Consider the following 23,746-nt stretch of genomic DNA (forward strand, 5'->3'; position numbering starts at 1 on the left):
CACTGCTGTAAGCCTTCCATTGTGTTGTTAGGCTGGAGTGCTGTGTGGTTCTGGTGCTGCATACCTCTGAATTCTGGGTCCAGTGAGTGCTTACTCCCAGAAGTGACCTGTCAGATTCATCCAGACTGCTTTCCTTGCAAACTGCCACTGCCCGCTGTTAACCTGAGGTGGCCTTAGGCTTGGGATGCCCCTGACATTTGTCTATGTCTAGACCCAGCTCTGGAAACATATTTTAATGACATTATGCACAACATCCTTTAACTGAAACATGGAAAATCCTCTAAAAAGTGAATAATGGTGGAGTGAATTTTGTGGCAGATTAACAAGAAATTATATTCTTGTTATCACTTTTTATGAATGATAAATGGTGCTCCAGCCAATCAGCCACTTTTCAAACAGCTGTCACCAGGGAGAGGAGGAGGGGGAGAATAAAGCCTCTCTGTATGGTCCGGGCATGAAGCAAAAACCGGAAGAGCCGGACCACACGGGGAGGCTGTAATCTCCCCTTCCCTGTGTCCCTGATGATAGCTATCACAGGCATCTTTCCGGACAAGACACCCCCAGGACGGGACATCCCCCGGACCGGACACTACAAGCTCCAGACCATACTTGCCGACTTCTTCAAACTCCTCTTCGGGAGGGGTGTGGTATGGGGTTCCGACAGTCGGGATCCCGAGAGTCATTAGCCCGACGTTGGGATTCCGACTGCCCGGACTCAGACAGCATGGTGAGCGTAAAAAAGCCCCTTGCGGGCTCGCTGCGCTCGCCACGCTGTGGGCACAGTGGCTCCCTACCTATTCTATTCTCCCTCTATGGGGGTCGTGGACCCCCATGAGGGAAAGTAGCGGGTGGCCCGGTTGTCAGCGTTTTGACAGTGGTAATCCCGAAGTCGGGTAAATGACTCTCGGGATCCCGACTGTCGGGACTCGTCTGCCACCCTTCGGGAGAGGAGTGAGAGGGGGGGTGGGGCGGGAAGAGGCTACGTTTTGGGGGCTGGGTGAGGCTGACGTCACTAAGCCCCGCCCCCATGACTGGCAACTGCAACAATTTGTGGGTCCGTGGATGGTGGGAGGGGCTAAAATTACGGTTTTTACATAGTCCCACTGACTGTCCCCGTTTTTCTTAACAGTTGTTAGCAAAAGATGTGCAGCTAAAATGCTGCATAGAACAGCCTTCAGCACATCGTAAACTACAACCAGAACCATCTGAACTTACTGTTAGCCCATACACGACACTCGCAACAACCCAACATGTACAGCACGGTATGTATGATGAGCAGCGTGTGTGAGCTGCTGCTGTAGCCCAGCGTGTCTCTCAGCACGGATAGCTTGCCTCAAACTTCAAGCGGAACCCGTTGAGCGGCGCCTGTGTGCGGTCGGAGTGTAATTCTGACTGCACACAGTCACACTGGTGGTAACTGTAGCAGACCACACGTGTGTGTTACAGAAAGAGTGACCCGGCCGGCATCACCATGGTACGTGTTGTAACTATGCTTCTGTTCTCTGCCTGCCTGTGCTATCAGTATGTATCTGTATATCGAAGTAACACATAGATATTCATTTACGGAGGAGACAAACCCATTCACTGTCGTTAAAGGGATTTTTTCTTTCTTTCTGTACTTATTTTAACAACAGCGCTTCGCTTAGCTTACTATTGCAACTGTACAGCTGTAGAATAGATGGCATTTGCTGGTAGAATCTCAGTTACCGGTAATCAGCAAAAGTCTTTCTGGCTAGTTCACCAGTGGTTTCCAGGCTTTCAGTCCACATCACATACCTCCCAACATGACCCTCTCCAGAAGGGACACAATGTTCTGCTACTGGACTTTCCTCTTATGCTGGGTACACACCAGGACGACTAGGGCCCGATCCCCACAATCTAGATCCAATTCCGACCAATTGGATGTAGATTGTGTGGTGATTGGGCCCTTTTCTGTCCTGGTGTGGACCGATACCGATCCGATGCGCGGTCCCGCGGGTCGGTCGTTATTGAGATCCTACCTGCTGCAGGTAGGATCTCAATGACGACCATACAGCCGGGTGCGGGTCGCCATCGGATCGGACCCGCTCATGGTGCACATCGTGAGCGGGTCGTGCCCCCCCGCGTCACCGTGAGCGGGTCGTCCTGGTGTGTACCCTACATTAATGTATGATTACCCACATCTGTGTTAAACAGGTTTTACCAGTATTACCAGCAGATGAGCGGCATTCCCGGCAATGATGCGGGAGTGCGCAGCAGCGCTCATCGCTGGGGCATACACACTGGGCGGCTTTCAGCTCAAAGTCGCCCAGTGTGTATGGGCCTTAACACATCTCTATGGTGCCTTAGATCTGTGGGCTCCCTGTACGGAAGCGGGTGAGCGGAGGTCAGCTGCCCACCCCCGCGCCACCAGCACATTTACATGGAAACGCCCAGCTTTTTCATGTGGACGTCCATGAAACGCTGGGTGTTCCCATGGGTGCAGCCCCTCATTGCTGCACCCCGTCTGCACTGCTAGGTGTGAACAGGACGGCCAACAAGCAATTTGCCGTGCCTGCTCGGACCAAACAGCTGCACATGTGTGTGTATGCGCAGTCGCAAAACAACGCTCGCTTGTGCGACTGCTTCCTTACATTGGCAGTAGTGGTCGGCAGCCAGCAACAGAGCATAGGACATTGCAGTGTTACCATGAGGATAAGATGCCAGCAGTAAGTATCTGTATTAAATGGCACACATAATGATTTATTGATGCCTTTTACCATGTTGGTTGGAACATCCCTATCTCTGTAATTTTCCTTTATTCAGTTGTATAGCTAAAGGTGCTTACACACTACATGATTTATCGTTAACGATTTGCATGGTAACAATATATTGTGCATATAGTCTATTTTTTTCCCACTATTAGCTACTGCTGATTCGTGAGTGCGAATCCTCACGGCACCGGACGCACTTTATAGCAGATGGAATATGCCTAAAGTGCTCACTGTTCCATAGGGTTGCAGGCAATATTAAGCAAATTTGGGCCTTGAAGGGTGCAAGATCGGATTAAATCAGGTGCCAGGATAAAAACGCGCTGGAGCAGCACCTCGCACCCTTTACAAATAATAGGATTGACCCCTATATAGTTAATGATGTGCTCCCCTCCTCTCCTCCTGCAGGTCAGTAACAATGTTCTCCTTCGTCTGAACATGCAGTCAAATTTTGACTATATTGCCAATGACTGCATGTTCTGAGCGGGGGCTGGGTGATGTCTCTGAACAATATCATTCAGTGTGTAGTAGGCACTAGATTGTTTGGCTGGAAGTTCAAGGTACATCGCTAACAATATTGCCCAAGGAGCATATTGTATAATGTGTACCCAGCTTATAACACTGTTAGTGAAAGCTTTGCCCATAGCTCTCTTGTGTGATTGTATCCAGAGATGGCAGAGCTTTGTAGCATGATAAGCTGGTACATAGGTTAAAGATATACAATAAAAACTGTAATGAACACTTAAACATTAGATGAAGCATGATGTAGCTTTAATGATGGAAAACTGCTGTTTTCACGTCGGCGTGGAGTTGATTTTAGATAGTGTGGCGAGCCCCGCGGAATATGAGCCCGAAGTGTGGCGAGCCCGTGCTTCGGGCTCGGTGGCTCGCTGCGCTCGACACACTATCTAAAATCGATTCCACGCAACGAGGATAGTTGGGGTATGAAAAGGTCGGAGGACGCGTACCGCCGCCACTCGCTGCGCTCGCCATGCTTCGGGTTGGCGTTGATAGTGGGGGTGGTGTTGCCAATGGGGGTGCATTTAACATTAAAAGCACCCATCAGGGTGCTTGTACAATTAAAAATCGCATCGCATGCAGCTATATTGCATGCGATGCATGCGATTGTATAAGATGTAATACAATCAAAATCGGGGGCGCCGTGCTAGGAAACAAGTACCATATTTTTTATTTACCCACCGACCGCAGTGCAATGTTTGAAATGGGGGCATGGCTAAAATGACACAGATCGCTCTGGCCACATCCCCAAAGCGAGTTACCCTCCTGTGGCTCCACCCCCATCCTGCCCCTTTTCACTCCCCCGGCAGCCCCGCCCCTCTGCCTCACTGAGCTGGCTACCCTCTCGAGGAGGGGGCAGCCAGAAATTAGGCAAGTATGAGGTAAAGTGGAGAAGTTCCCCAAAGGAACCAATCTATTATTTTTTCAATACTTGCCCTCCAGAGTTCTGTGTCAGAAGGGCTGCAGAAGCCATTGCTCATCACTAAAATCATTGGGAAAATGGACACCTAGGGCGAAATGTAATAGGGTGCGTTTTTTTTCGTAAGAAAAAAAATCGCACCTTTAAAAATCACGTTTTTTGCCGCGAATTCGAATATGTAATGAGATGCGAATTTGCGGCAAAAAAGTGCGATATGGTGCGATTTCGGGCGATTTTTAAGTCCTGAAAATGTGCGATTTTCAGTCATGAAAATCGGCACATTTTCAGTAGTGTGCGGTGTGTGAAAAAAGAAAAAAAACGGCGTGCGGTCCCCCCTCCTAAGCATAACCAGCCCCGGGCTCAAAAAGCCGGTGCTGGTATCATAAAATCAGAGGGACAAACAAATAGGGGTTCCCTTGATTTAATGAAACCAGCACCAGGCTCAAGGTCCAGCGCTGGTTCCCAAAATACGGGGGACAAAATGACTAGGGGTCCACCGTATTTTAAGAACCAGCACCAGACCCAACCAGCCAGCAGGGTAATGCCACAGCCAGGGGACACTTATTATATAAGGTCCCGCGGCCAAAGCATTATCCCCGTGGCTGGTCAGCATGGGCAGGGGTCCTGGGGAAGTGGGGACCCCCCCAATGAAGGGGTCCCCCCCCCTCCAGGACTTACCAGCCCATGCTGAAAGTCCGGGGCTGTCCCCGATGCCCCTGGGCGGTGGGCATCGGGCTGATGAAAAGTGTAAAAAAAAAGAATAAAAACTATTGTCTTCTACTGTAGAACTATGAGTCCCAGCAAGCCTACCCCGCATGCTGGGACTTGGAGAACCACAAGTCCCAGCATGCGGGGCATTAAAGGGCCCACTGGCACTTGTAGTTCCACAGTACAAAAAATAGTTAAATAAAACACACTGACACCCTGAAAAATAAAAGTTTAATACATCCACAGCCCACACATACTGATACTTACCTACCTTGAGCCCGTAGGTCGGTCCCTGGATCCGGGGCTCCTGGGCTGAAGAGTCCGGTTCCGAGAAAGTCGGCTCCTGATTGGCCGCTAGGCGGCCAATAGAATCAGTCGGAGGAGAGGCGCAGAAGATGAAACATCTCTGCGCCTCTCCAGTCTGTGAGCGGGTACCAGCCGGGAGCAGCACGTCTGCTGGAGAAGATGCCAGGGTCGTCGTTGGGGACCAGGTGAGTAGGATTTCCTTCCTTAGGTACCCCTTTTGGATTACTTCGGATCCTGGACCCCGGAGACATCAGCCCTGGAGCCCAGGACCCCGGACCAGCCCCGGAACCAGGACCAAGGCCCTGGAACCGGACTCTTCAGCCCAGGAGCCCCAGATCCAGGGACCGACCTACGGGCTCAAGGTAGGTAAGTATCAGTATGTGTGGGCTGTGGATGTATTACATTTTTATTTTTCAGGGTGTCAGTGTGTTTTATTTAACTATTTCTTGTACTGTGGAACTACAAGTACCAGCGGGCCCTTTAATGCCCCGCATGCTGGGACTTGTGGTTCTCCAAGTCCCAGCATGCGGGGTAGGCTTGCTGGGACTCATAGTTCTACAGTAGAAGACAATAGTTTTTATTCTTTTTTTTACACTTTTCATCAGCCCGATGCCCAGGGGCATCGGGGACAGTCCCGGACTTTCAGCATGGGCTGGTAAGTCCTGGAGGGGGGACCCTTCATTGGGGGGGGTCCCCACTTCCCCAGAACCCCTGCCCATGCTGACCAGCCACGGGGATAATGCTTTGGCCGCGGGACCTTATATAATAAGTGTCCCCCAGCTGTGGCATTACCCTGCTGGCTGGTTGGGTCTGGTGCTGGTTCTTAAAATACGGGGGACCCCTAGTCATTTTGTCCCCCATTTTTTTTCGAACCATCGCTGGACCTTGAGCCTGGTGCTGGTTTAATTAAATCAAGGGAACCCCTATTTGTTTGTCCCTCTGATATTATGATACCAGCACCGGCTTTTTGAGCCCGGGGCTGGTTATGCTTAGGAGGGGGGACCGCACGCTGTTTTTTTTCTTTTTTTTTTTTTTGTTTTAACTATTTTTTTACAACAGAACCATGCACAGATCTCAATGATCTGTGCATGTTTCTGATAAAATCGCCAGGCAGAACCTGGTCTATTTTTTTTGCGATTTTTAGTAACCTTTACTAAAAATCGCAAGCCATTAAATATGCGAGTTCTATCCTTTTTAATGGGAAAACATCTGGATGCGATTTTTAGTCTAACTAAAAATCGCACCTTTAAAAAATGCGATTTTTGCCGCAAATCGCACCCTATAAAATATGCGATTTTCGGGAAATGCCCGAAAACGGCATATTTTGCGAAAAAATTGCAAAAAAAAAAAAACGCCTCCCATTACATTTCACCCCATACATTTTCCCAGAGACCTGCACATGCGCACTAGATTATACTATATTTCTCTATCATGCAGCAGGTGACACTGGAACTCACATTGGGGTTTAGAGCTGGGAGCTAGGCACTACTAATTTGATTAGGGAAGGCTACTCCTCCCCTCTAAGCCCCATCAGCCCCCAGTTAGAAAATTGTGCTCAGGGAGCTGGTCACCATTCTACCTGCTCCTGCAGGTTGTTCGTTTTTCTACTATCTACACTGTGAATACAGAGCCCTTCCCTGCTTATTTTAAAAGCTTGGGTACGGGTCTCCTGCGACCCTGGTTCTGAACCAGGTTGTCGGTCAGGGCCTCTCTAAAGGTGCCTGCCCAGACGTTTGTGCTCCTGCCAGCCCTATGCTACAAAGGGTCTGCCAGCCACTCAAGCGGTAGCAGCCTCAGGGTAAGTACTATGCTTTTTTGTCCCCCTCCTAACTGCTGCCGTTTTCACGTGCAGCATCGCGGCGCCGCCATCTTGGAATTCGCGCCGCTGCAGCGCTGTTCTCTGCCGGCTCTCCTGCTCTGGTTCCCCTGTCCTAGTGTTTGTAAGGGGCGGGAGTGGAGGGGGTGCTCAGCGGAGCGCTGGGCGCGAGTGAGAGGTGCGCGCTGCGGCGCTGTTACAGACGCTGCTGGGGAGGGGGTGATGTAATGTTTAGGCTTTAAACCTGAGGCGGGCACGGCGCGGCCCTTTGCTATGCGCTACACACACACAGACAATTGTTGCTATGTGTAAAAGGCTGCTCTTTTCCTATTCCATAGGACTACTGCAGCCAGCGACTCCTGTTAACCCCTTGTGGGTAGATATTTAGGGGTGAATTCTGGGGTGTCGAAGCTTGTTTCCCTCCAGGTGTGAGTGTGTGGAGGACGCAAGAGGTTGTGTGGACCGGACTTGCGCGGGGAGCATGACGGGCAGGTCAGGCACCAAGGCTTCCAAGAAGGCATTCATTTGCACTTCTTGTAACATCAAATTTGCTCAATACTCTGCAGATGGCAAACCAACGCTTTGTCAGGTCTTTTCTGCCTCCCCTACGGGGTCTTTGATAGACGAGCCCACTGCTCCTAACTGGGCTTCCCTGCTAGCAGGGAATATGTCCAAATTATCGGCGGAATTGGCAGTCACGCAGGGCTGAACCAGCGTGGGCCTCAACCCTGGCAAAGTCTGTGGAGTCCTTAGCTTCTTCAATGAATAGGACCCAGAAACAGGCTTCTGTTAGCCAGAAGCGGCCTTTACAGGCTGCGTTTCAGTCGGATGATTCTGACGAGGAGCCTCCGTTTAAAGAAATGGAGGAAGGAGAGTGGGAGGAGGTGCAGGATGATCCTGTTGAACCGGAGCCTACCCCTGGGGGCATTGAGGCCCTTATTATTGCAGTGAAGCATGTTCTTAATTTACCTGAGGACCTTGCTCCTCAACCGCAGGAATTGGACCTGTTTGATCTGACAAAGAGGTCTGCTATTGTTTTTCCTTGTCCAAACCAGGATCAACTTTTAGCAGCCTTGAGGAACCCGGATAAGCGTTTTCAGATGCCTAGACGTTTTCCATCGTTATATCCCTTTGATCCAGCTGCTTTAGGCAAGTGGGAGACTCCGCCTCCAGTGGACGCGTCTGTGTCCAGGTTATCCAAGAAGACGACATTGCCGGTTCCGGGAGCTTCTTTTTTGAAGGATCCATCGGACCGCAAGCTAGAGGCCACCCTAAAGACCATTTACACGGCGGCGGGTGCCCAGCTTAGACCTGCCATAGTATCGGCCTGGGTAAACAAGGCAAATGCTAGATAGCAGAAATGATCCTAGAGGGTTTGGATTCAGGTATGTCTCGGGATGAGATTGGTCAATTAGCAGAGCACATAAAGGAGTCTGCAGCCTTTTTCGGTGACGCTGCGAAGGATATTTCGCTTATATCTGCTCGTATTTCGGCCAACGCCATTTCCGCATGGAGAGCATTGTGGCTGCGTTCTTGGCAGGCAGATGCCGAGTCCAAGAAAGCAGTAGAAGGGCTTCCGTTCACAGGAGACATCCTGTTTGGACCGGAGCTTGATAAGTGGATTTCGCAGGCCACTGGGGGGAAGTCAGCATTCCTTCCCTCAGCAGCTCCACCTGCACGGCGTCACTATACGGGACCGTCTTTTCAGTCCTTTCGTCCGCAGCAGTCCTTTCGTGGTAGAGGACGTGGATTTCAGGCCTCCAGAGGCTCTCGGGCTAGAGCCCGCCCTCAATCCAACGCTCGACCACAGGAGCCTAAGCCACCTCAGAAGCCGGTGGCATGACGGTTTGCCAGCTTTTGTGGGGGATCCGGTGGTGGGAGCTCGCCTGTTGGACTTCAGAACCCAGTGGTTCTCCCTTTCGGAGGACCCTTGGGTTCGCAGGCTCATTTCGGACGGTTATCGAATCCAGTTCGACCTTCCTCCCCCCACACGTTTCTTCACCACGGCTCTTCCCGTGTCTCAGGACAAGAGGTCGGCTCTTCAGGGGGCGATAGATATCTTGCTGAAGTCTCAGGTTATCATCCCGGTTCCGTCGACACAGAGAGGCAAGGGGTACTACTCAAATCTTTTTGCAGTGCCCAAGCCAGATGGGTCAGTCAGACCCATCCTAAATCTCAAGTCCCTTAATCTATTGGTATCATACTAACCTTTCAAGATGGAGTCGATTCACTCTGTCATTGCATCCTTGGAACCGAACGAGTTCATGCTATCATTGGACATCAAGGATGCCTACCTTCATGTTCCCATTTGGAAGCCTCACCAGGCTTACCTAAGGTTTGCCATAGGGAAGGATCACTTTTAATTCAGGGCCCTGCCTTTTGGGTTATCATCGGCTCCCAGAGTTTTCACAAAGACTCTGTCAGTCATTATCGCCTCTCTACGACATCAGGGGGTGACCATAATTCCATATTTGGACAATCTGCTCATCAAGGCGTCGTCGGTGGAATTACTGGAGGAACACGCGCATCTGACGGTTCGAACCCTCGTCAGCCTGGGTTGGTTCCTAAATTTCAAGAAGTCCACTCTGACTCCTTCCAAGAGGATTCTTTTTTTGGGACTCTGGTTGGACACTTCGGTTCAGAGAGTGTTCCTACCGGAGGACAAGATCAGTTCCATAACAGCGATGACCCGCAGGGTTCTGCAACCGCGTCGAGTTCAGCTTCACTTGTGTGTTCAGCTCTTGGGAAAGATGGTGGCTTACTTCCCAGCGGTAACGTGGGGAAGGTTCCATTCCAGACCTTTCCAGCTGGATCTCCTAAGGAAGGGAGCGGGGTCGCATCTGTCTCTACACAGACTGGTTCGGCTTTCAGCCCGGGCTCGTCAGGCCTTACTCTGGTGGCTTCACTCAGAGCACCTCAGACAGGGGCGAAGATTTGCCATCTGGGACTGGATTCTCCTAACCTCAGACGCAAGTCTGAGGGGTTGGGGAGCTGTGGTGCTCGGTCTTCGTCTGCAGGGGAGATGGGACTTCAGAGAGAGTCAGTTATCCATCAACGTGTTGGAGCTAAGGGCAATTTACAACGCCTTGCTAGCAGCACAGGATTATCTTCAGGGAAGACCAATGAAGATTCAAGCAGACAACGCCACAGCGGTTGCCTATGTGAACCGACAGGGGGGCACGAGAAGCAGGATGGCCATGGCAGAGGTATCCAAGATTCTGCAATGGGCAGAAAGCAGGCAGGTGATTCTTACTGCTGTGTTCATTCCGGGAGTAGAGAACGTGGAGGCAGACTTTCTCAGCAGAGAGGATCTCTATCCAGGAGAGTGGACTCTACATCCCGAGGTGTTTCGGGAGCTCACGGATCGTTGGGGGACTCCCGAGGTGGATCTGATGGCATCCCGAAAAAACCATCAGCTTCCAAGATATGTGGCAAGGACAAGAGATCCTTACGCCATAGGGACCGACGCCCTAGCAATGCCGTGGACATTCAGGTTCGTGTACCTGTTTCCTCCTCTTCCACTTCTGGGTCAGGTTCTAAAGAGGTTGAAAAGAGAATCCGTCCAGGCAATTCTCATTGCCCCATGTTGGCCGCGCAGAAGTTGGTTCTCCGACATTCAGCAGCTTCTGGCGGACGAACCATTTCCTCTTCCCCAGCGGCACGACCTTCTTCAACAGGGTCTGTTCCACCATCAGAAGTTGTCGTCCCTCCATTTGACGGCGTGGCTCTTGAGACCGAAGTGTTAAGGGCGAAGGGAATTCCAAGTTCAGTCATTCCGACTATGTTGAGGGCTCGTAAGCCATCCTCGGCGGCTCACTATCATCGCATCTGGCGTGCCTATGCGGACTGGTGCAGATCTCAGGGTTAGCCTTTCAGAACTTTTAAGTTGTCCAGGATGTTGTTGTTCCTCCAGAGGGGCTTGGACGCTGGTCTGCGTTTGGGATCTCTGAAGGTGCAGATCTCGGCGCTATCCATTCTTTTTCAGAGGAAGGTAGCACTCATTCCTGAGATCCAGACTTTCCTTCAAGGAGTTGTACGGGTCCAGCCTCCGTTTGTCCCACCAACACCTCCTTGGGACTTAGCCTTGGTCCTTTCTTTCCTCCAGTCCAGGACTTTTGAGCCTTTAGAGGAGGTACCTTTAGAGTTCCTCGTTTGGAAGACAGTTCTACTACTGTCTCTAGCTTCAGCCCGCCGAGTGTCTGAGCTGAGCGCTTTATCTTGTAAGGCTCCGTATCTTATATTCCATGAGGATAGAGCGGAGTTGCGTACACATCTGTCTTTTCTTCCGAAGGTAGTGTCAAAATACCACGTGAATCAGCCTATCGTGGTTCCTGCCTTTCGGAGTGATTCTTCTTCTCAGTCTACATTGGATGATGTTCGGGCTCTGAGGATTTACGTGGCAAGGACTTCATCTATCAGAAAGTCTGATTGTCTTTTTGTTCTATATGACGCTTTCCGCAGAGGATGGCCGGCGTCGAAACAGACTTTGGCCAGGTGGATATGTCTGACCATTGCACAGGCGTATGTGCAGGCAGGGAAGTCGCCGCCTTCTACGGTGAAGGCACATTCCACGAGATCGGTGAGTACATCCTGGGCCGCTCAGAGGGGAGCCACGGCTTCTCAGCTCAGTAGGGCGGCCACGTGGTCGTCAGTGAACACGTTTGTTCGCTTTTACCAGTTTGATACGTTTGCCTCTTCATCTACAACTTTTGGTCGTCTGGTGTTGCAGGATCCACAGAGCTCTCCCACCCGGGGCATGGTCTTTGGAACCTCCCCAATGTGAGTTCCAGTGTCACCTGCTGCATGATAGAGAAAAGAGGATTTTGGGTACTTACCGATAAATCCATTTCTTTTTTTCAAAACTTTTTATTAAGACATTCTGTGCATAGTACAAAATATATCTGTTGTTACAATATTTCACATGTTCTTAGTATTCAGGTGTACAAATAAACATCTCCATTCATAATGATAAACATTCGTGTACATTCAGTTTCATTTTGATATTTTTCAGAAATTCAAGTACACATTATTATGTTTGGTTATTAGTGGTCACTCAATAGGGATCGGGGGATCTTGTGCGGCTATTCGACCTAGGTACCATGTAGTAGATTGTAGACTGTCGTGTATCATTTTCCTGGTACTTAATGGGAGGGTCGGTATATATGAATCCCATAGCATGAAAAACTTCCTAACTTTTTTACCTCTATCTACTATGGTCTCCACCCAGTCCATCCTAAACAGGAAGTGTAATTTAGATCGAAATAAAGTAAATTGTGGGGGTGCGGGGTCAATCCAGCTTTGGAGGATGGTTTTTCTACCAGCTGCACTTAAAGCCAATAATAATTTTTTGCATTCTTTGGTCATGCATTTCTCTGAATCAGCAGGTGACACTAAACGCCCTCCCAGCTCTGGAGTTTTTCCTGCCTTTTGTGTTCTTTCGTGCAAGTTCGGTTACTTTTATAGTATGATTTGATGAATGTTGTTGTCTCAATGAACGATTTACTATTACCATCTCCTCTAGTAGGACAATTTCCTAACTGGGGGCTGATGGGGCTTAGAGGGGAGGAGTAGCCTTCCCTAATCAAATTAGTAGTGCCTAGCTCCCAGCTGTCCCAGCTCTAAACCCCAATGTGAGTTCCAGTGTCACCTGCTGATTCAGAGAAATTGATTTATCGGTAAGTACCCAAAATCCTCTTTTTGTGCACTACCTCCCATACTGTACTTTTTAATAAGACCGTTGTCTTTCAAGGAAGCTGCATTGGCACACAGTAGTACCTCCAAATCTAATTATGCCAACCAACAGGACAATCTTATTGAAATTACACCATAATGTGCGCTCCTGATTCATAATGTACTATATATATATATATATATATATATATATATATATATATATATATATATATATATATATGTCGGTTCTGGCACTCACTATATCCGATTCCAATAGTCGCCTGTTGGCATTCGCCAAACAAGGGGAACTTGACACAGTCACCCACACGGCACATACCATATATATATATTAATTATTATGCTACACTGTAGTGCCCCTTATATACAATTTCCTTAGTAGTAGTGAACCTGAAACATAATGTCCACAGTTGTGTATACTCTGGTAGTGTATAGGAGCATATGAGGATCGATCATTTGTTCACAAACACTGAAAAACAGACTATGGTCATTCAGGCAAATTGAATACATTTGTTAAAGCAAATGGATTTAACCAATAATTTTTGTCCATTTTTGTCCATTTGCAGTGTATGGGAGAAAATGGTTGATTGACATACGCTCCCATATATTACCAAATTTTAGTTCCCACCAGATAGATTGAACAGATGAATCTGTAGGTGTGTAGCTTTAGCAGCATAGTCAGAATTCAGAATCAGTTTATTGCCAGGTGTATCAGTACAAGATGCTTAATAAACAGGAATTTGTTTCCGATAACTACCTCTCGCTTTGACAATACATTACATTAGACCATACAATAAGACAATAGTTGACTATGTGTTCGGGGATGTGTGAGGGCTACGCTATTGAGAAATTTACTAGGATGGCCGCTTGTGGGAAAAAAACAGTTTCTGTGTCTAGTCCTTAAGCTGTACCATCTGCCAGACGGTAGCCTCCGGAACAGGTCATGTGCAGGGTGGAACTTGTCTTCGATGATCCTGCCTGCTCGTTTCAGGACCCTGGCATGATAGATGTCCTCAACTGCAGGGAGGTTTTAAAGCGGAAATCATTTACACTTCAAAATCAAACTGGTTTTGCAGTGTAAATGATTACAGTTTTAAAAAACTGGAGATTTCTTACCAAATCTCTCACTTACAGAATATCTCATCCTATTAAATCTCACCCAGAGAACCGATTGGATGATCGCCGTGTAGAGGAGTATCAGAAGCTCCTGCAGCAGTTTTAGCTTCCTTAGTTGGTGAAGAAAGTAAAGTCTCTGCTAGGCCTTCCCTACTGTACTCTCAATGTTAGGTCCCCATCTTAGGTCCTTGGCGATCGTGGAGCCCAAGAATCTGAAGGATTCAACCGTAGTTACCACACTGCCCAAGCACAGTCATTGTGGCTATTAACCTATGCTGTATAATTCATACATAGCCTAATGTTCATTCGGGATGGGGACATTAGGTCAGCACAAGAAAGGTCGACCATGTAGAATGTCCTGAACAGGCGCTCTACTATCCACTAGGGCATGAAGGGAGAATAGAATAGCATGCATTGTCAGTGTAGAGAGCGATGCAAAGGGCTGACGTACACTTAGACAGTGTCCAGAACTAGATGTCTACATCTAGACACCTAAAAAAAATAAAAAAATACCCATTCTAGCACCCTTCCCCAAAGTTTCTCTTTCCTACCTGTAGTGTCGCTGACTGCTTTGGTGCTTCTAGTACTGTGTAGTCTGTATAGAGATACAGACCAGACTGTTAGAAGCAACGGTACTTCTGTAGTTTCACGGCGCCGCCGCGCGCACACTCTGGCTCAGAAACATGGCAGACTGCCAGAGGCTCTGATTAACCGTGCGCGTGCCGCTCTAGCTCAGACAGAGTGTGCTCACGCCGCTCTAGCTGTACTGACAGCTACGTAAACAGCGTGGCGGCCGGGCAGCAGCAGCGCGCTGCCCAGGCGCTGGCAGGTCACTGTGGTACTTGTAGTTCCACAGTGAAATAGGCAGCGCCTGGGCAGCGCTGACAACAGCGGGGGCAAGTGGACACACCCCAGGCACAACGCTGACGTGCCGGGGCTTGTAAAGTACTCACCCCGGCACAGCGCTGTATCCCCCATGTACACGCTAAATCCAATGGCTTGCAGCCTAGATCTAGGCGCTAATGCACCTGGATTCACACTCCCTGCAAGCCGCTAAGAAGGAGGGGGGCGCCTGGATTTAGGCGCAAAACCCTCTGAATCCAGGCGCCTTGCGAGCCGCTAAGAAGGAGAGGGGCGCCTGGATTTAGGCGCAAAACCCTCTGAATCCAGGCGCCTTGCAAGCCGCTAAGGAGGAGGGGGGCGCCTGGATTTAGGTGCAAAAGCCAGGCTCCCTGGGAGCCGCAAAGGTGGTTTAGCATCTAAATTTAGACGCTAAAGCGCCTGGATTTAGTTGGGTGGAGGGGTACATCTAAATTTAGACGCAAAAGCATCTAAATTTAGCTGGGTTTAGGGGTACACTATTAAAGCCCGTCCACAGTGGCAGTAGTCGACGCAACAGCTGTCGACTGTGTAAATCCCACTATCCACGCCCACCCGAAGCGTGGCGAGCGGCGGCGGTACGCGTCCTACGACCTTTTCATACCCCCACTATCCACGTCGGCGTGGAGTTGAGAATAGAATAGTGTGGCGAGCGCAGCGAGCCACCGAGCCCGAAGCGTGGATACCTTCACAGGTAAACGCGTCCCCTCGCGTCGCCACGGACACCTGTGAAGCCCGCGAGGGGACGCGTTTACCTGTGAAGGTATCCGCGTCCCCTCGCTGCGCTCGCCACACTATTCTTTTCTCAACTCCACGCCGACGTGGATAGTGGGGGTATGAAAAGGTCGTAGGACGCGTACCGTTGCCCCTCGCTGCGCTCGCCACACTTCGGGTGGGCGTGGATAGTGGGGATGATTCAGGAACACATTCACACCTGCACACTCACACACCTGAGACAGTGAAGACGACATTTTCGGCAACTGTTCACTTTTTTTTTAGTTGAAATTCAAGTGAAATTTAACTTTTTTTTTGTTGAAATTCAACATAACTGTAGAATATAAATGATTCAATGACATGAAATAATCATAAACAATAAAAAAGTCCAACAATAATTTAAAAGTCATGATTTAATCAGTAGAGCAGGAAGGAACTTCGGCGTCTACGTCACCGCCAGCATTTTCAGTTGACGGACCTGCTGTGTCGACATCATCGCCGGAAGGACCTACTGTGTCAACATCACCGCCGGCATTCTCTTTCTCGACCAGGGGGAGCAGGGTCAGAGCGTGCCAAATACGATGGAAGGGGTCCTGGGCGCCTAAACTCTGCCTCCACATAAATTCCTGAAGGTATGAATCGAGGTAATGGCGTGCGGTACCCCTCTGGCGTTTATTACGCCACTTGCAGCTGCCCCAGAGTCGCTCCACATTCTGGGTGTGCACCCCAGTGTCCGGGTCGACAAAATGGTATTTGTGGTTCACCTTTCTGTGAACATAACCGGCCTGCTGGAGTTGCTGGATATTGTACGCCCTCCAGCAGTCTGTGAAGACAGTAGTGCCCGGTTCCACATGGGCCTCGATGGCAGCCATCAGGGTGGCCGTATCCCGCCGCTCCACCGCAGTGATAAAGCACTGTCCGGACTCCCTAGATATTCCCCCGAATACCCACTGCTGGGGCAGGAGCCGTCTGACGTTGTTCTTTCTTTTTACATACAGGCTTTCGTCGACCTCGACGATCTGCCCCGGGCCTCCGATTCGCCGCTGAGGCTGTGCCAGCAGGTCCAGCGTGCAGGCCTCCCTCATTAGATTGCTGTATAGGACAGCAGTTTTTTGGCAGATGTTGAGCTGCTTGTCACAAAATTTCATGCTGGTCAGCTCTTCTGCCCAGCAATATACAAATCTGATCAGGGTCACGAAGGTGAGGTGAGATCCCCTGAACCATTGAGCTGACCTGACGCTGACTTTTTTTCTGCAGCTCCTAATGTGGCAGCGCCACATGCGCTCCTTTATGCTGAGCTTCATGGGGTGGCCATTGGGGCAGGTCATGGTCTGTGGCAGGAACTGGCGGGCCTGCAAGAAAGCCACAGCCTCCTCCTCCGTCTGTGGCAGGTTAAATAATGTCAGACGCTCCATTGCCATACAGAGACTTGCCACTGCCATTATTCACCTCAGCGTCTCGTACAGGGCTACAGCTGACTGACTGACTGACTACGTAAACAGCGTAGCGCGCGTCTAAGCCTGAAGTAGCGGGAGTGAGAATTGACACGCTAAAAGCCCAAAATAAGTTAGCGTCTACATTGGGGACACCCCCTGTGGTAGCGGTGTGCCGGGGTGTGCGATTTATAAGCCCCGTTTATCCCATTTTGTCTCCTTTTTACACTTCATTAATCACGTTACACTAGAACACTGTAGCTAGAGCGGCACGCGAGCCTCTGGCAGGCTGCCAAGTTTCTGTTAATAACACTGTAGCTAGAGCGGCACGAGAGCCTCTGGCAGGCTGCCAAGTTACTGTTACTTCCGGCGCCGTGAAACTACAGAAGTACCGAAGCAACACCTCAGGCAGGAAAGAGGAACTGCACTACATAACCTATGCATGCACAGTGCTATTATGTGAGTAGCTGGAATGGCGATATTACCATCTATAAACTAAGCCGCTACCTGTCAAATCATTTCCTCTGTATACAGGTGTTTTTTAATCTCTCCTTTTTCCTAGAACCAGTATAATTTTCTTTTCAATTCCAACTTTGGCTACAAGCCCAGGACAATTGGCTTACTAAAAATAAGTCAGTGCGTCATTAAAGGTACTGTCACACGACAAGAATGTATACGCTTAATAATGCTTAGTTTTGTGCTGTGCTAGCACCTGTTCTCCTTCAAGCTTTTAATGAAATTGTAGAGAAGATAAAATTCTCAAAACAATCCCTGGAGGTCCACGCAACTATTTTTCCTAAAGAGGGCAAGGATCCTCTGTATGCCCAGTTTACAGGTCGATCTCCCTTCTAAATATTATAAGGGCCTGATTCAGACCCGCTCACTAGGCTGAGTACCTGGCTACACATTGATAGAGCAGGTGGTGGCCTTTCCTGCTTTATGTATATTCTCAAACATTTTTCTGGCAGTTACTTATATTGCTTAGTGACTGAGTTATTCTGTTTTATTAGGGATATTATTTATGTCCAGTTCTCCATCGCTGTATTTTTACTAGTTAAATGTACTGTGCTCAGCAGTAATGGTTGTGTTCTACCTGGCATCTGTTCTAACACTGAGAAACCACTTGCACTTGTTGACAACACATTGGTAGTGTAATAAATAACAGTTGCTAATGAGTTTGTTCCTGGTTGATAATAAATCAAAGTGACAGTGCGGGTATTACTCTATTGAATTTTAACAAATAATCAGCTTTTCTGCATTTAGACGTTGACTAGTTTGTTTTTAATGGTTTATAAAATTATTAAATATATCAAGATAATGATTATGCCTTGTCAGTTTTTGTTTAGTTGGTCAACAACTTGTGTTTCAGAACTATGTTTATTGTGTAATTGTAATTAAACTCTCCTGTACACCTAATAATGGGGCAGATGTATTAAGCCTTAACAAGAGATAAATGTAATGATGATAAAGAGAGATAAACGTCCAGCCAATCAGCTCCTTACTGACTTTTTTCAGACACAGCCTGTAACATGGCAGTTAGGAGGTGATTGGCTGGACGTTTATCTCTCTTTATCACCCTTGCAGTTATATCTCGTTAAGGCTTAATACATATGCCCCAATGTTACATAAGGAGTAATTCTATTAGAGGGAGTTACGTTTTTGAGTATTTACTTATTACACTTATCGCCTGTTATAGGGTGTTGCCTTATTGTGAAATCCAATGACAAGATGGGTTCTAAGTTTTTTCACATAATAATTCTTGCTGTTTTTTTGTGTGTTCAGTATTGGTGTAAATGGGGAGCTTGGTCTATAAGTCAAAAACCCCAAGTTTCTGTAATGATGGCTAACGCTTGTACAGGTGTGTTAGTGGCCACACACAACTTGCTTGGGGTTCATACATTGTATCAAATGTCTGCTCTAAAGGTGCGTAAACACAGGGGCGATTTTGTCCAAAATCGTGGGAAATATGGTCGCTGAGCGACCATATTGCCCGCAATGGGAGTGTGCACCGGCGATATATATCGCCGTGTGCGCACTCCCGTTTTTGCCCCTGTGGTGATCGCTGGTCGCAGGAACATGCTCCTGCGACCAGCTGATTACCACTGCCGGGCTCCCCCCGGCAGTTTCTTTTTCATCAGCGACCATCTATGGTCGCTTATGAACAGGAGAAACTGAGCAATATATTGCTCAGCCATATATTGCTCAGCCATATATGGCTGAGCAATATATCACCCCCGTGTGTACGGGGCTTAAGCCTTTTTCTAAAACCGAAACAAATTATAGAAAGATTTTTGCAAAGTAAATGCTCTACTTTAAATAATACCCCATCCTCACTGCCGCAAAAACCTGGGTATTTGCTAGGGCGAGCAGTAAATTCCATGTCGCATCTCAGTGTGAACGGCTCTTGGTGAAATACCTGGGTGTTCTGTCCCGGGAATTACACACTGGTTTTTTGCAGGGTTTTTCCTGGGAAATACATGGGTGTACAGCAGTCTGAATAGCCCAGTTTTTCACACAAGATGCAAAAAAATCAAGCTCATTGGGGGATGAAATCAGGTGACATGTGACGTCCATTTAATGCTGCGTAGAGGAGAGCAGAGATGTCGCACTGGAGGGATGAGGAAGTGTTGGAGCTGCTGGCTGTGAGAGGAGAAGAGGAGATTAAAAAGCAAGTCACTGGCCCAGTGAAGGACTCCACAGTTTATTACATCATCGCCAAAATCCTGTCTGCCCGTGGCACCATCAAAAATCAGCAACAGGTAGTGAATAAACTGAAAGTCCTGCGCAAGCAGTATTCTAAGGCAGGGCTCGACAAACCCCGGGGGCTAGGTCGCCATGGCGACCAGATTCTGCGTCCTGGCGACCTGATTTTTGAGGGGAGGAAGAAGAATCTGGTCGTTGCCGGGTGTGCTCGTGGTAACAGCCGGGCAGAGTGGTGGACAACCCACCCCGGCTGTGTGAGAGCGGGTCCACCGCGACTATTTCAAAACACGAGCAGGCAGGGGCATGGCTTAATTTACTATGCAGAGAAGTCGTGTTTCCCCTGAGCTCCTGCCTCTAAAGTCCCGCTCTGGGGTCCTGGTGCACTGAGAACCCCACTGCTACCATTTACCCGACCCGCAGCACTCATGGAGCCGGTGGACGCTGTCCAGAAGCCGGGGCTGTGTCCGTAATGCGGTGCGCCCTGTCTCCCCGGATCCTTAGCACATATTGCTTCTACAGCGGCCAACTACAGCAGCGCTGCTGACGCGGTGGCAGAGCGTCAGGAAGCCAAGGCACGCTTGTCACAGCTGCGTGCAGGAGATGGGAGATCCGGGGAGACTGGGTGCACCGCATTACAGACACAGCCAGGAGAGAGGGGCGCCTTCACAGAGCTAATGCCGGCATTTCAAAATACAGCATGCTTGCTGCACTGACCCTGTGTGAGCGTATACTGTTGCAGGAGCTGCTCATTCTTCTATAAGAAAAGACATTGTTGCTGATATCGGCATTTGTATCTGGATCAATTGGAAGTAATATACATTAGTTTGGCCCAAAACACGCATATATTCACTCATTGGATGGCCTAAAGGTACTTGCCTTGAACTCAGCTGAGGTTGGGCTGCGTATATATATATATATATATATATATATATATATATATATATATATATATATATATATATATATATATATATATATATATATATATATATATATATATATATATATATATATATATATAAAAAAAAAATCAGCTTTCATTGACTACCTATTTAAAAAGGATCAAGAAACTTTATCTTTGATCATATAATTAATAGGTGGTATATGTAATAACCCTGTTCAGAGCAGCTGCAGCGGGCACAGTCTGGCCCTCCTGTCACACCAGCCGCCCGCAGCGCCTGACCCCTGCCTCCTCAGAGGAGCGGCAGCGCGGACGGTCAGAGTCTCCCCCTCCTGTCAATCTAGAAGCCCGCAGTTCCTGACCCCCTTCTCCCCCTCTTGTCAGAGCAGCGGCAGTGTGGTGCCTGACCCCTGCCTCCCCCTCCTGTCAGCCCAGTGACCACCTACTTCTCATGCAGGGTCTCCACCCACTGCCAAAAGTCCCCCATCGGCATGCAGGTCTTTCTTTGCTTCTTGCTGCTGAATGAGTGGGGCTGCATGGCTTCCAGCATGCAACCCCTGGCATCAAGAATCAAACTCCATATCAATGAGCATGTAGGGTAAGCTCCACTTATGTGGGATAATATGTAATAACCATGACTGCGTGTGGTATTATATGTAATTGGCAGTCCAGTGTTTAATAGAACGTGTAATGGGCATTATGGCACGTGCACATTTTGTGTGCCCGCCTTTGCCACTCACTGTCCCTCTTATTAAATTATCTGGCTCCTAAATTTTAATTTTGGCTCCTAGATTTTAAATAAATTTGTCGAGCCCTGTTCTAAGGTCCATGACCTAAATAGGAGGAAGAGTGGTGGTGACCATTTTATGACCAGTGCAATGTCATTTTTGGGAAATCTGCACTGGCTAACCCCATATCACTGTCCTCCTCCGGCAGTTTTGCTGACAGTGCAGCAAGTGTCTGTGAAGAGAATGATGCAGCAGCAGCATCATCACCCATTGACCTTGAGGCCATAGACATTGAAATTGATTCCTGCTCAGTCCATGGTGAAGCCCAACATGATGTCCTGGATTCATCGTTTAACTCGCAGCATTCTGCAGTAGGACCACCATCATCGCCTTCACCAGTACAGCGACCACCATCAACGTCTGCAACATTGCTTCCAGCTGAAGGAAGTGCAGCCCTTGAAGCGACACCACAAACAGAGAGTTCACGTCTGCAGTTACGCACCAAGTAAGTTTAATACTTTACCACACACCAATATTACACAGTAAAATATTTTTGGATTTAAATTTTTGAAATTGTTGCAGCATGTAACTAGTGTGCAGGAGGAAACAGGCCTCAAGCACGTTTCTGCCAACACTGCTTTTTTATTTATGTCTTTTTTTTCTCTATTTAATATTCTATATAATGCATGTGTGTAGTGGGGATCTGATTCAGGCCTGTCGGCAACATTGCTGACAGGTCTGAATGAGAAGTCGGCCGCAACCCCCCCCTGACCATCCTGATAACCTACCCTAACCTAACCCAGTATGCAGTCCTTATGGTGGGTTCAGAGTGTATGGGCACCAACAATGTAATTTGGATAGGAGGAGAACTATCAATATTATAGGCTGGTGTAGTAATGTGTTGTTTGTTTTTCCCATAGTTTACAATGTTCCACAATGGAAGAAGAGGGCCACAAAGATGGAACAAGCCACAAAAGCAATAACCACCGTAATGCTGGAACACCTGAAGGAAATGGATCGTTCAATGCAAGCGCATGAAGATGCACACCTACAGCGATTTATGGAAAATGAGCGTGACCTACAGAACTCTTTCCTTACAGCAATTGTTGGTATGCATGAGCGTATCAATTGTGAGAACCGAGAGACACAAATGGAGTTCCTTAATAGCCTTTTTAGGGTACAAGGCCATGCACAGCCCCAGCCACCACATAATACTTTTGACTGTAGTTATCCAATGTATAGCACAGGCCAAACAAATTTTTACCCCCAAATCAAGGTAACATGGCGCCACACAGCACGCCTCACCCTCCACCAATTCCACACCATTTCCCTGAATATACGGCTGGGACACCTCACCCTCCAGCAAATCCTCGCCATTTCCCTGAGTGTACAGCTGGTGCACCTCACCCTCCACCAATTCCTCCGCACTGCCCTGAGTATACGGCTGGGACACCTCACCCTGCAGCAAATCCTCGCCATTTCCCTGTGTACCGCTGGTGCACCTCACCCTCCACCAATTCCTCCGCACTGCCCTGAGTATGAGATTGGTCCACATAGTCACGAGCAAAATCCATATGCACTAAGACTTGACTACCCCCGTTATCAAGAGTTGTAGACCTGTTTACAGAATGTAAGGTGTTTTTGTTTATCTGTCTGTCCGCCCGGCCTGTACAGAAGTTATGTTAGGCATTGGGTGTTGTCATTATAGTGATAATACATTTTTGTATTCTTTAGACAATTTTTTAGACAATTTGTATATCTATATGTTCACACACTACAGTCGGTTTTTGAAAGAAAAACACTATTGTACGTATGAATAAATATGTACAAAAAAACAGAAATGTCTTGGAAGTTTTATTCCATTAATAACTTTTGTGCTCTAATGGGTTAATGCCAATAGGTTTGTCGTAATGGTGGTGCAAATGTCTTCTGCACAGGTGTTTGTCCCCTCATACATCCCAGATCTGCAGAGTGGTCTGATACCTCATGCTCCAGTAAGGTACTGTTCTTTGTTTAACTCACAAATGTTGTGCAACACACAGCAGGCAACAACTACATGAGGCATATAGCTGGTATCAATGGCATTTTGCTTCATTAAACGCCAACGGCCTTTCAGACGCCCAAAGGCATTTTTTACCACCATACGTGCAGAACTGAGGGTATGGTTGAAGTTAATATGTTCTGGGGTAAGATGATGGCGTTGAGTGAACCCCTTCATGAACCATCGCCGTAATGGGTATGCCCTAATGCAGGGGTGTCCAAACTTTTTGCGACGAGGGCAAGATTTGGTGAAGTGTAAATGTGTGGGGGCTGACCATTCAGCCTAACATTCTTTGAATCATTAATCACATCAGAATGGTCCCCCAGCCTGCCCCTTCACTGTATTTCCCCCAGCCTGCCCCCATTCACTATATGCCCCCCTTCTCTTAATGCCCATCAGTACCTCCATTCATTGTATGTCCCCAAGCCTGACCCCTTGTCACTGTATGACTCCCATTCACTGTATAACCCCCATTCACTATGTACCCCACTCTGCCCCATTCACTGTATGTCCCCCAGCCTGCCCCTGCTCCCCCTTCTCTGA

At 48.4% G+C, this 23,746-nt stretch overlaps 1 protein-coding gene across 2 annotated transcripts in view; it reads left to right on the forward strand.

Annotated features, from left to right (window-relative positions):
• The first annotated feature begins 1,130 nt into the window (after window positions 1-1,130).
• TMA16 (translation machinery associated 16 homolog) overlaps window positions 1,131-23,746 on the forward strand; it is a 91,355-nt gene continuing 68,739 nt past the window's right edge. The window contains exon 1 of one of the 2 annotated variants that reach the window (XM_083172787.1): window positions 1,131-1,262. In XM_083172787.1, the coding sequence (XP_083028913.1) occupies window positions 1,251-1,262 (12 nt within the window). In that variant the 5' untranslated portion in view covers window positions 1,131-1,250. Of the gene's footprint in view, window positions 1,263-1,315; window positions 1,475-23,746 lie in introns of those variants that run through there. The other variant, XM_083172795.1, reaches the window with a different exon arrangement.

The sequence above is a fragment of the Crinia signifera genome, chromosome 1 (genome assembly GCF_055691185.1).
Source record: "Crinia signifera chromosome 1, ASM5569118v1, whole genome shotgun sequence".
Classification (NCBI taxonomy): Eukaryota; Metazoa; Chordata; class Amphibia; order Anura; family Myobatrachidae; genus Crinia; species Crinia signifera.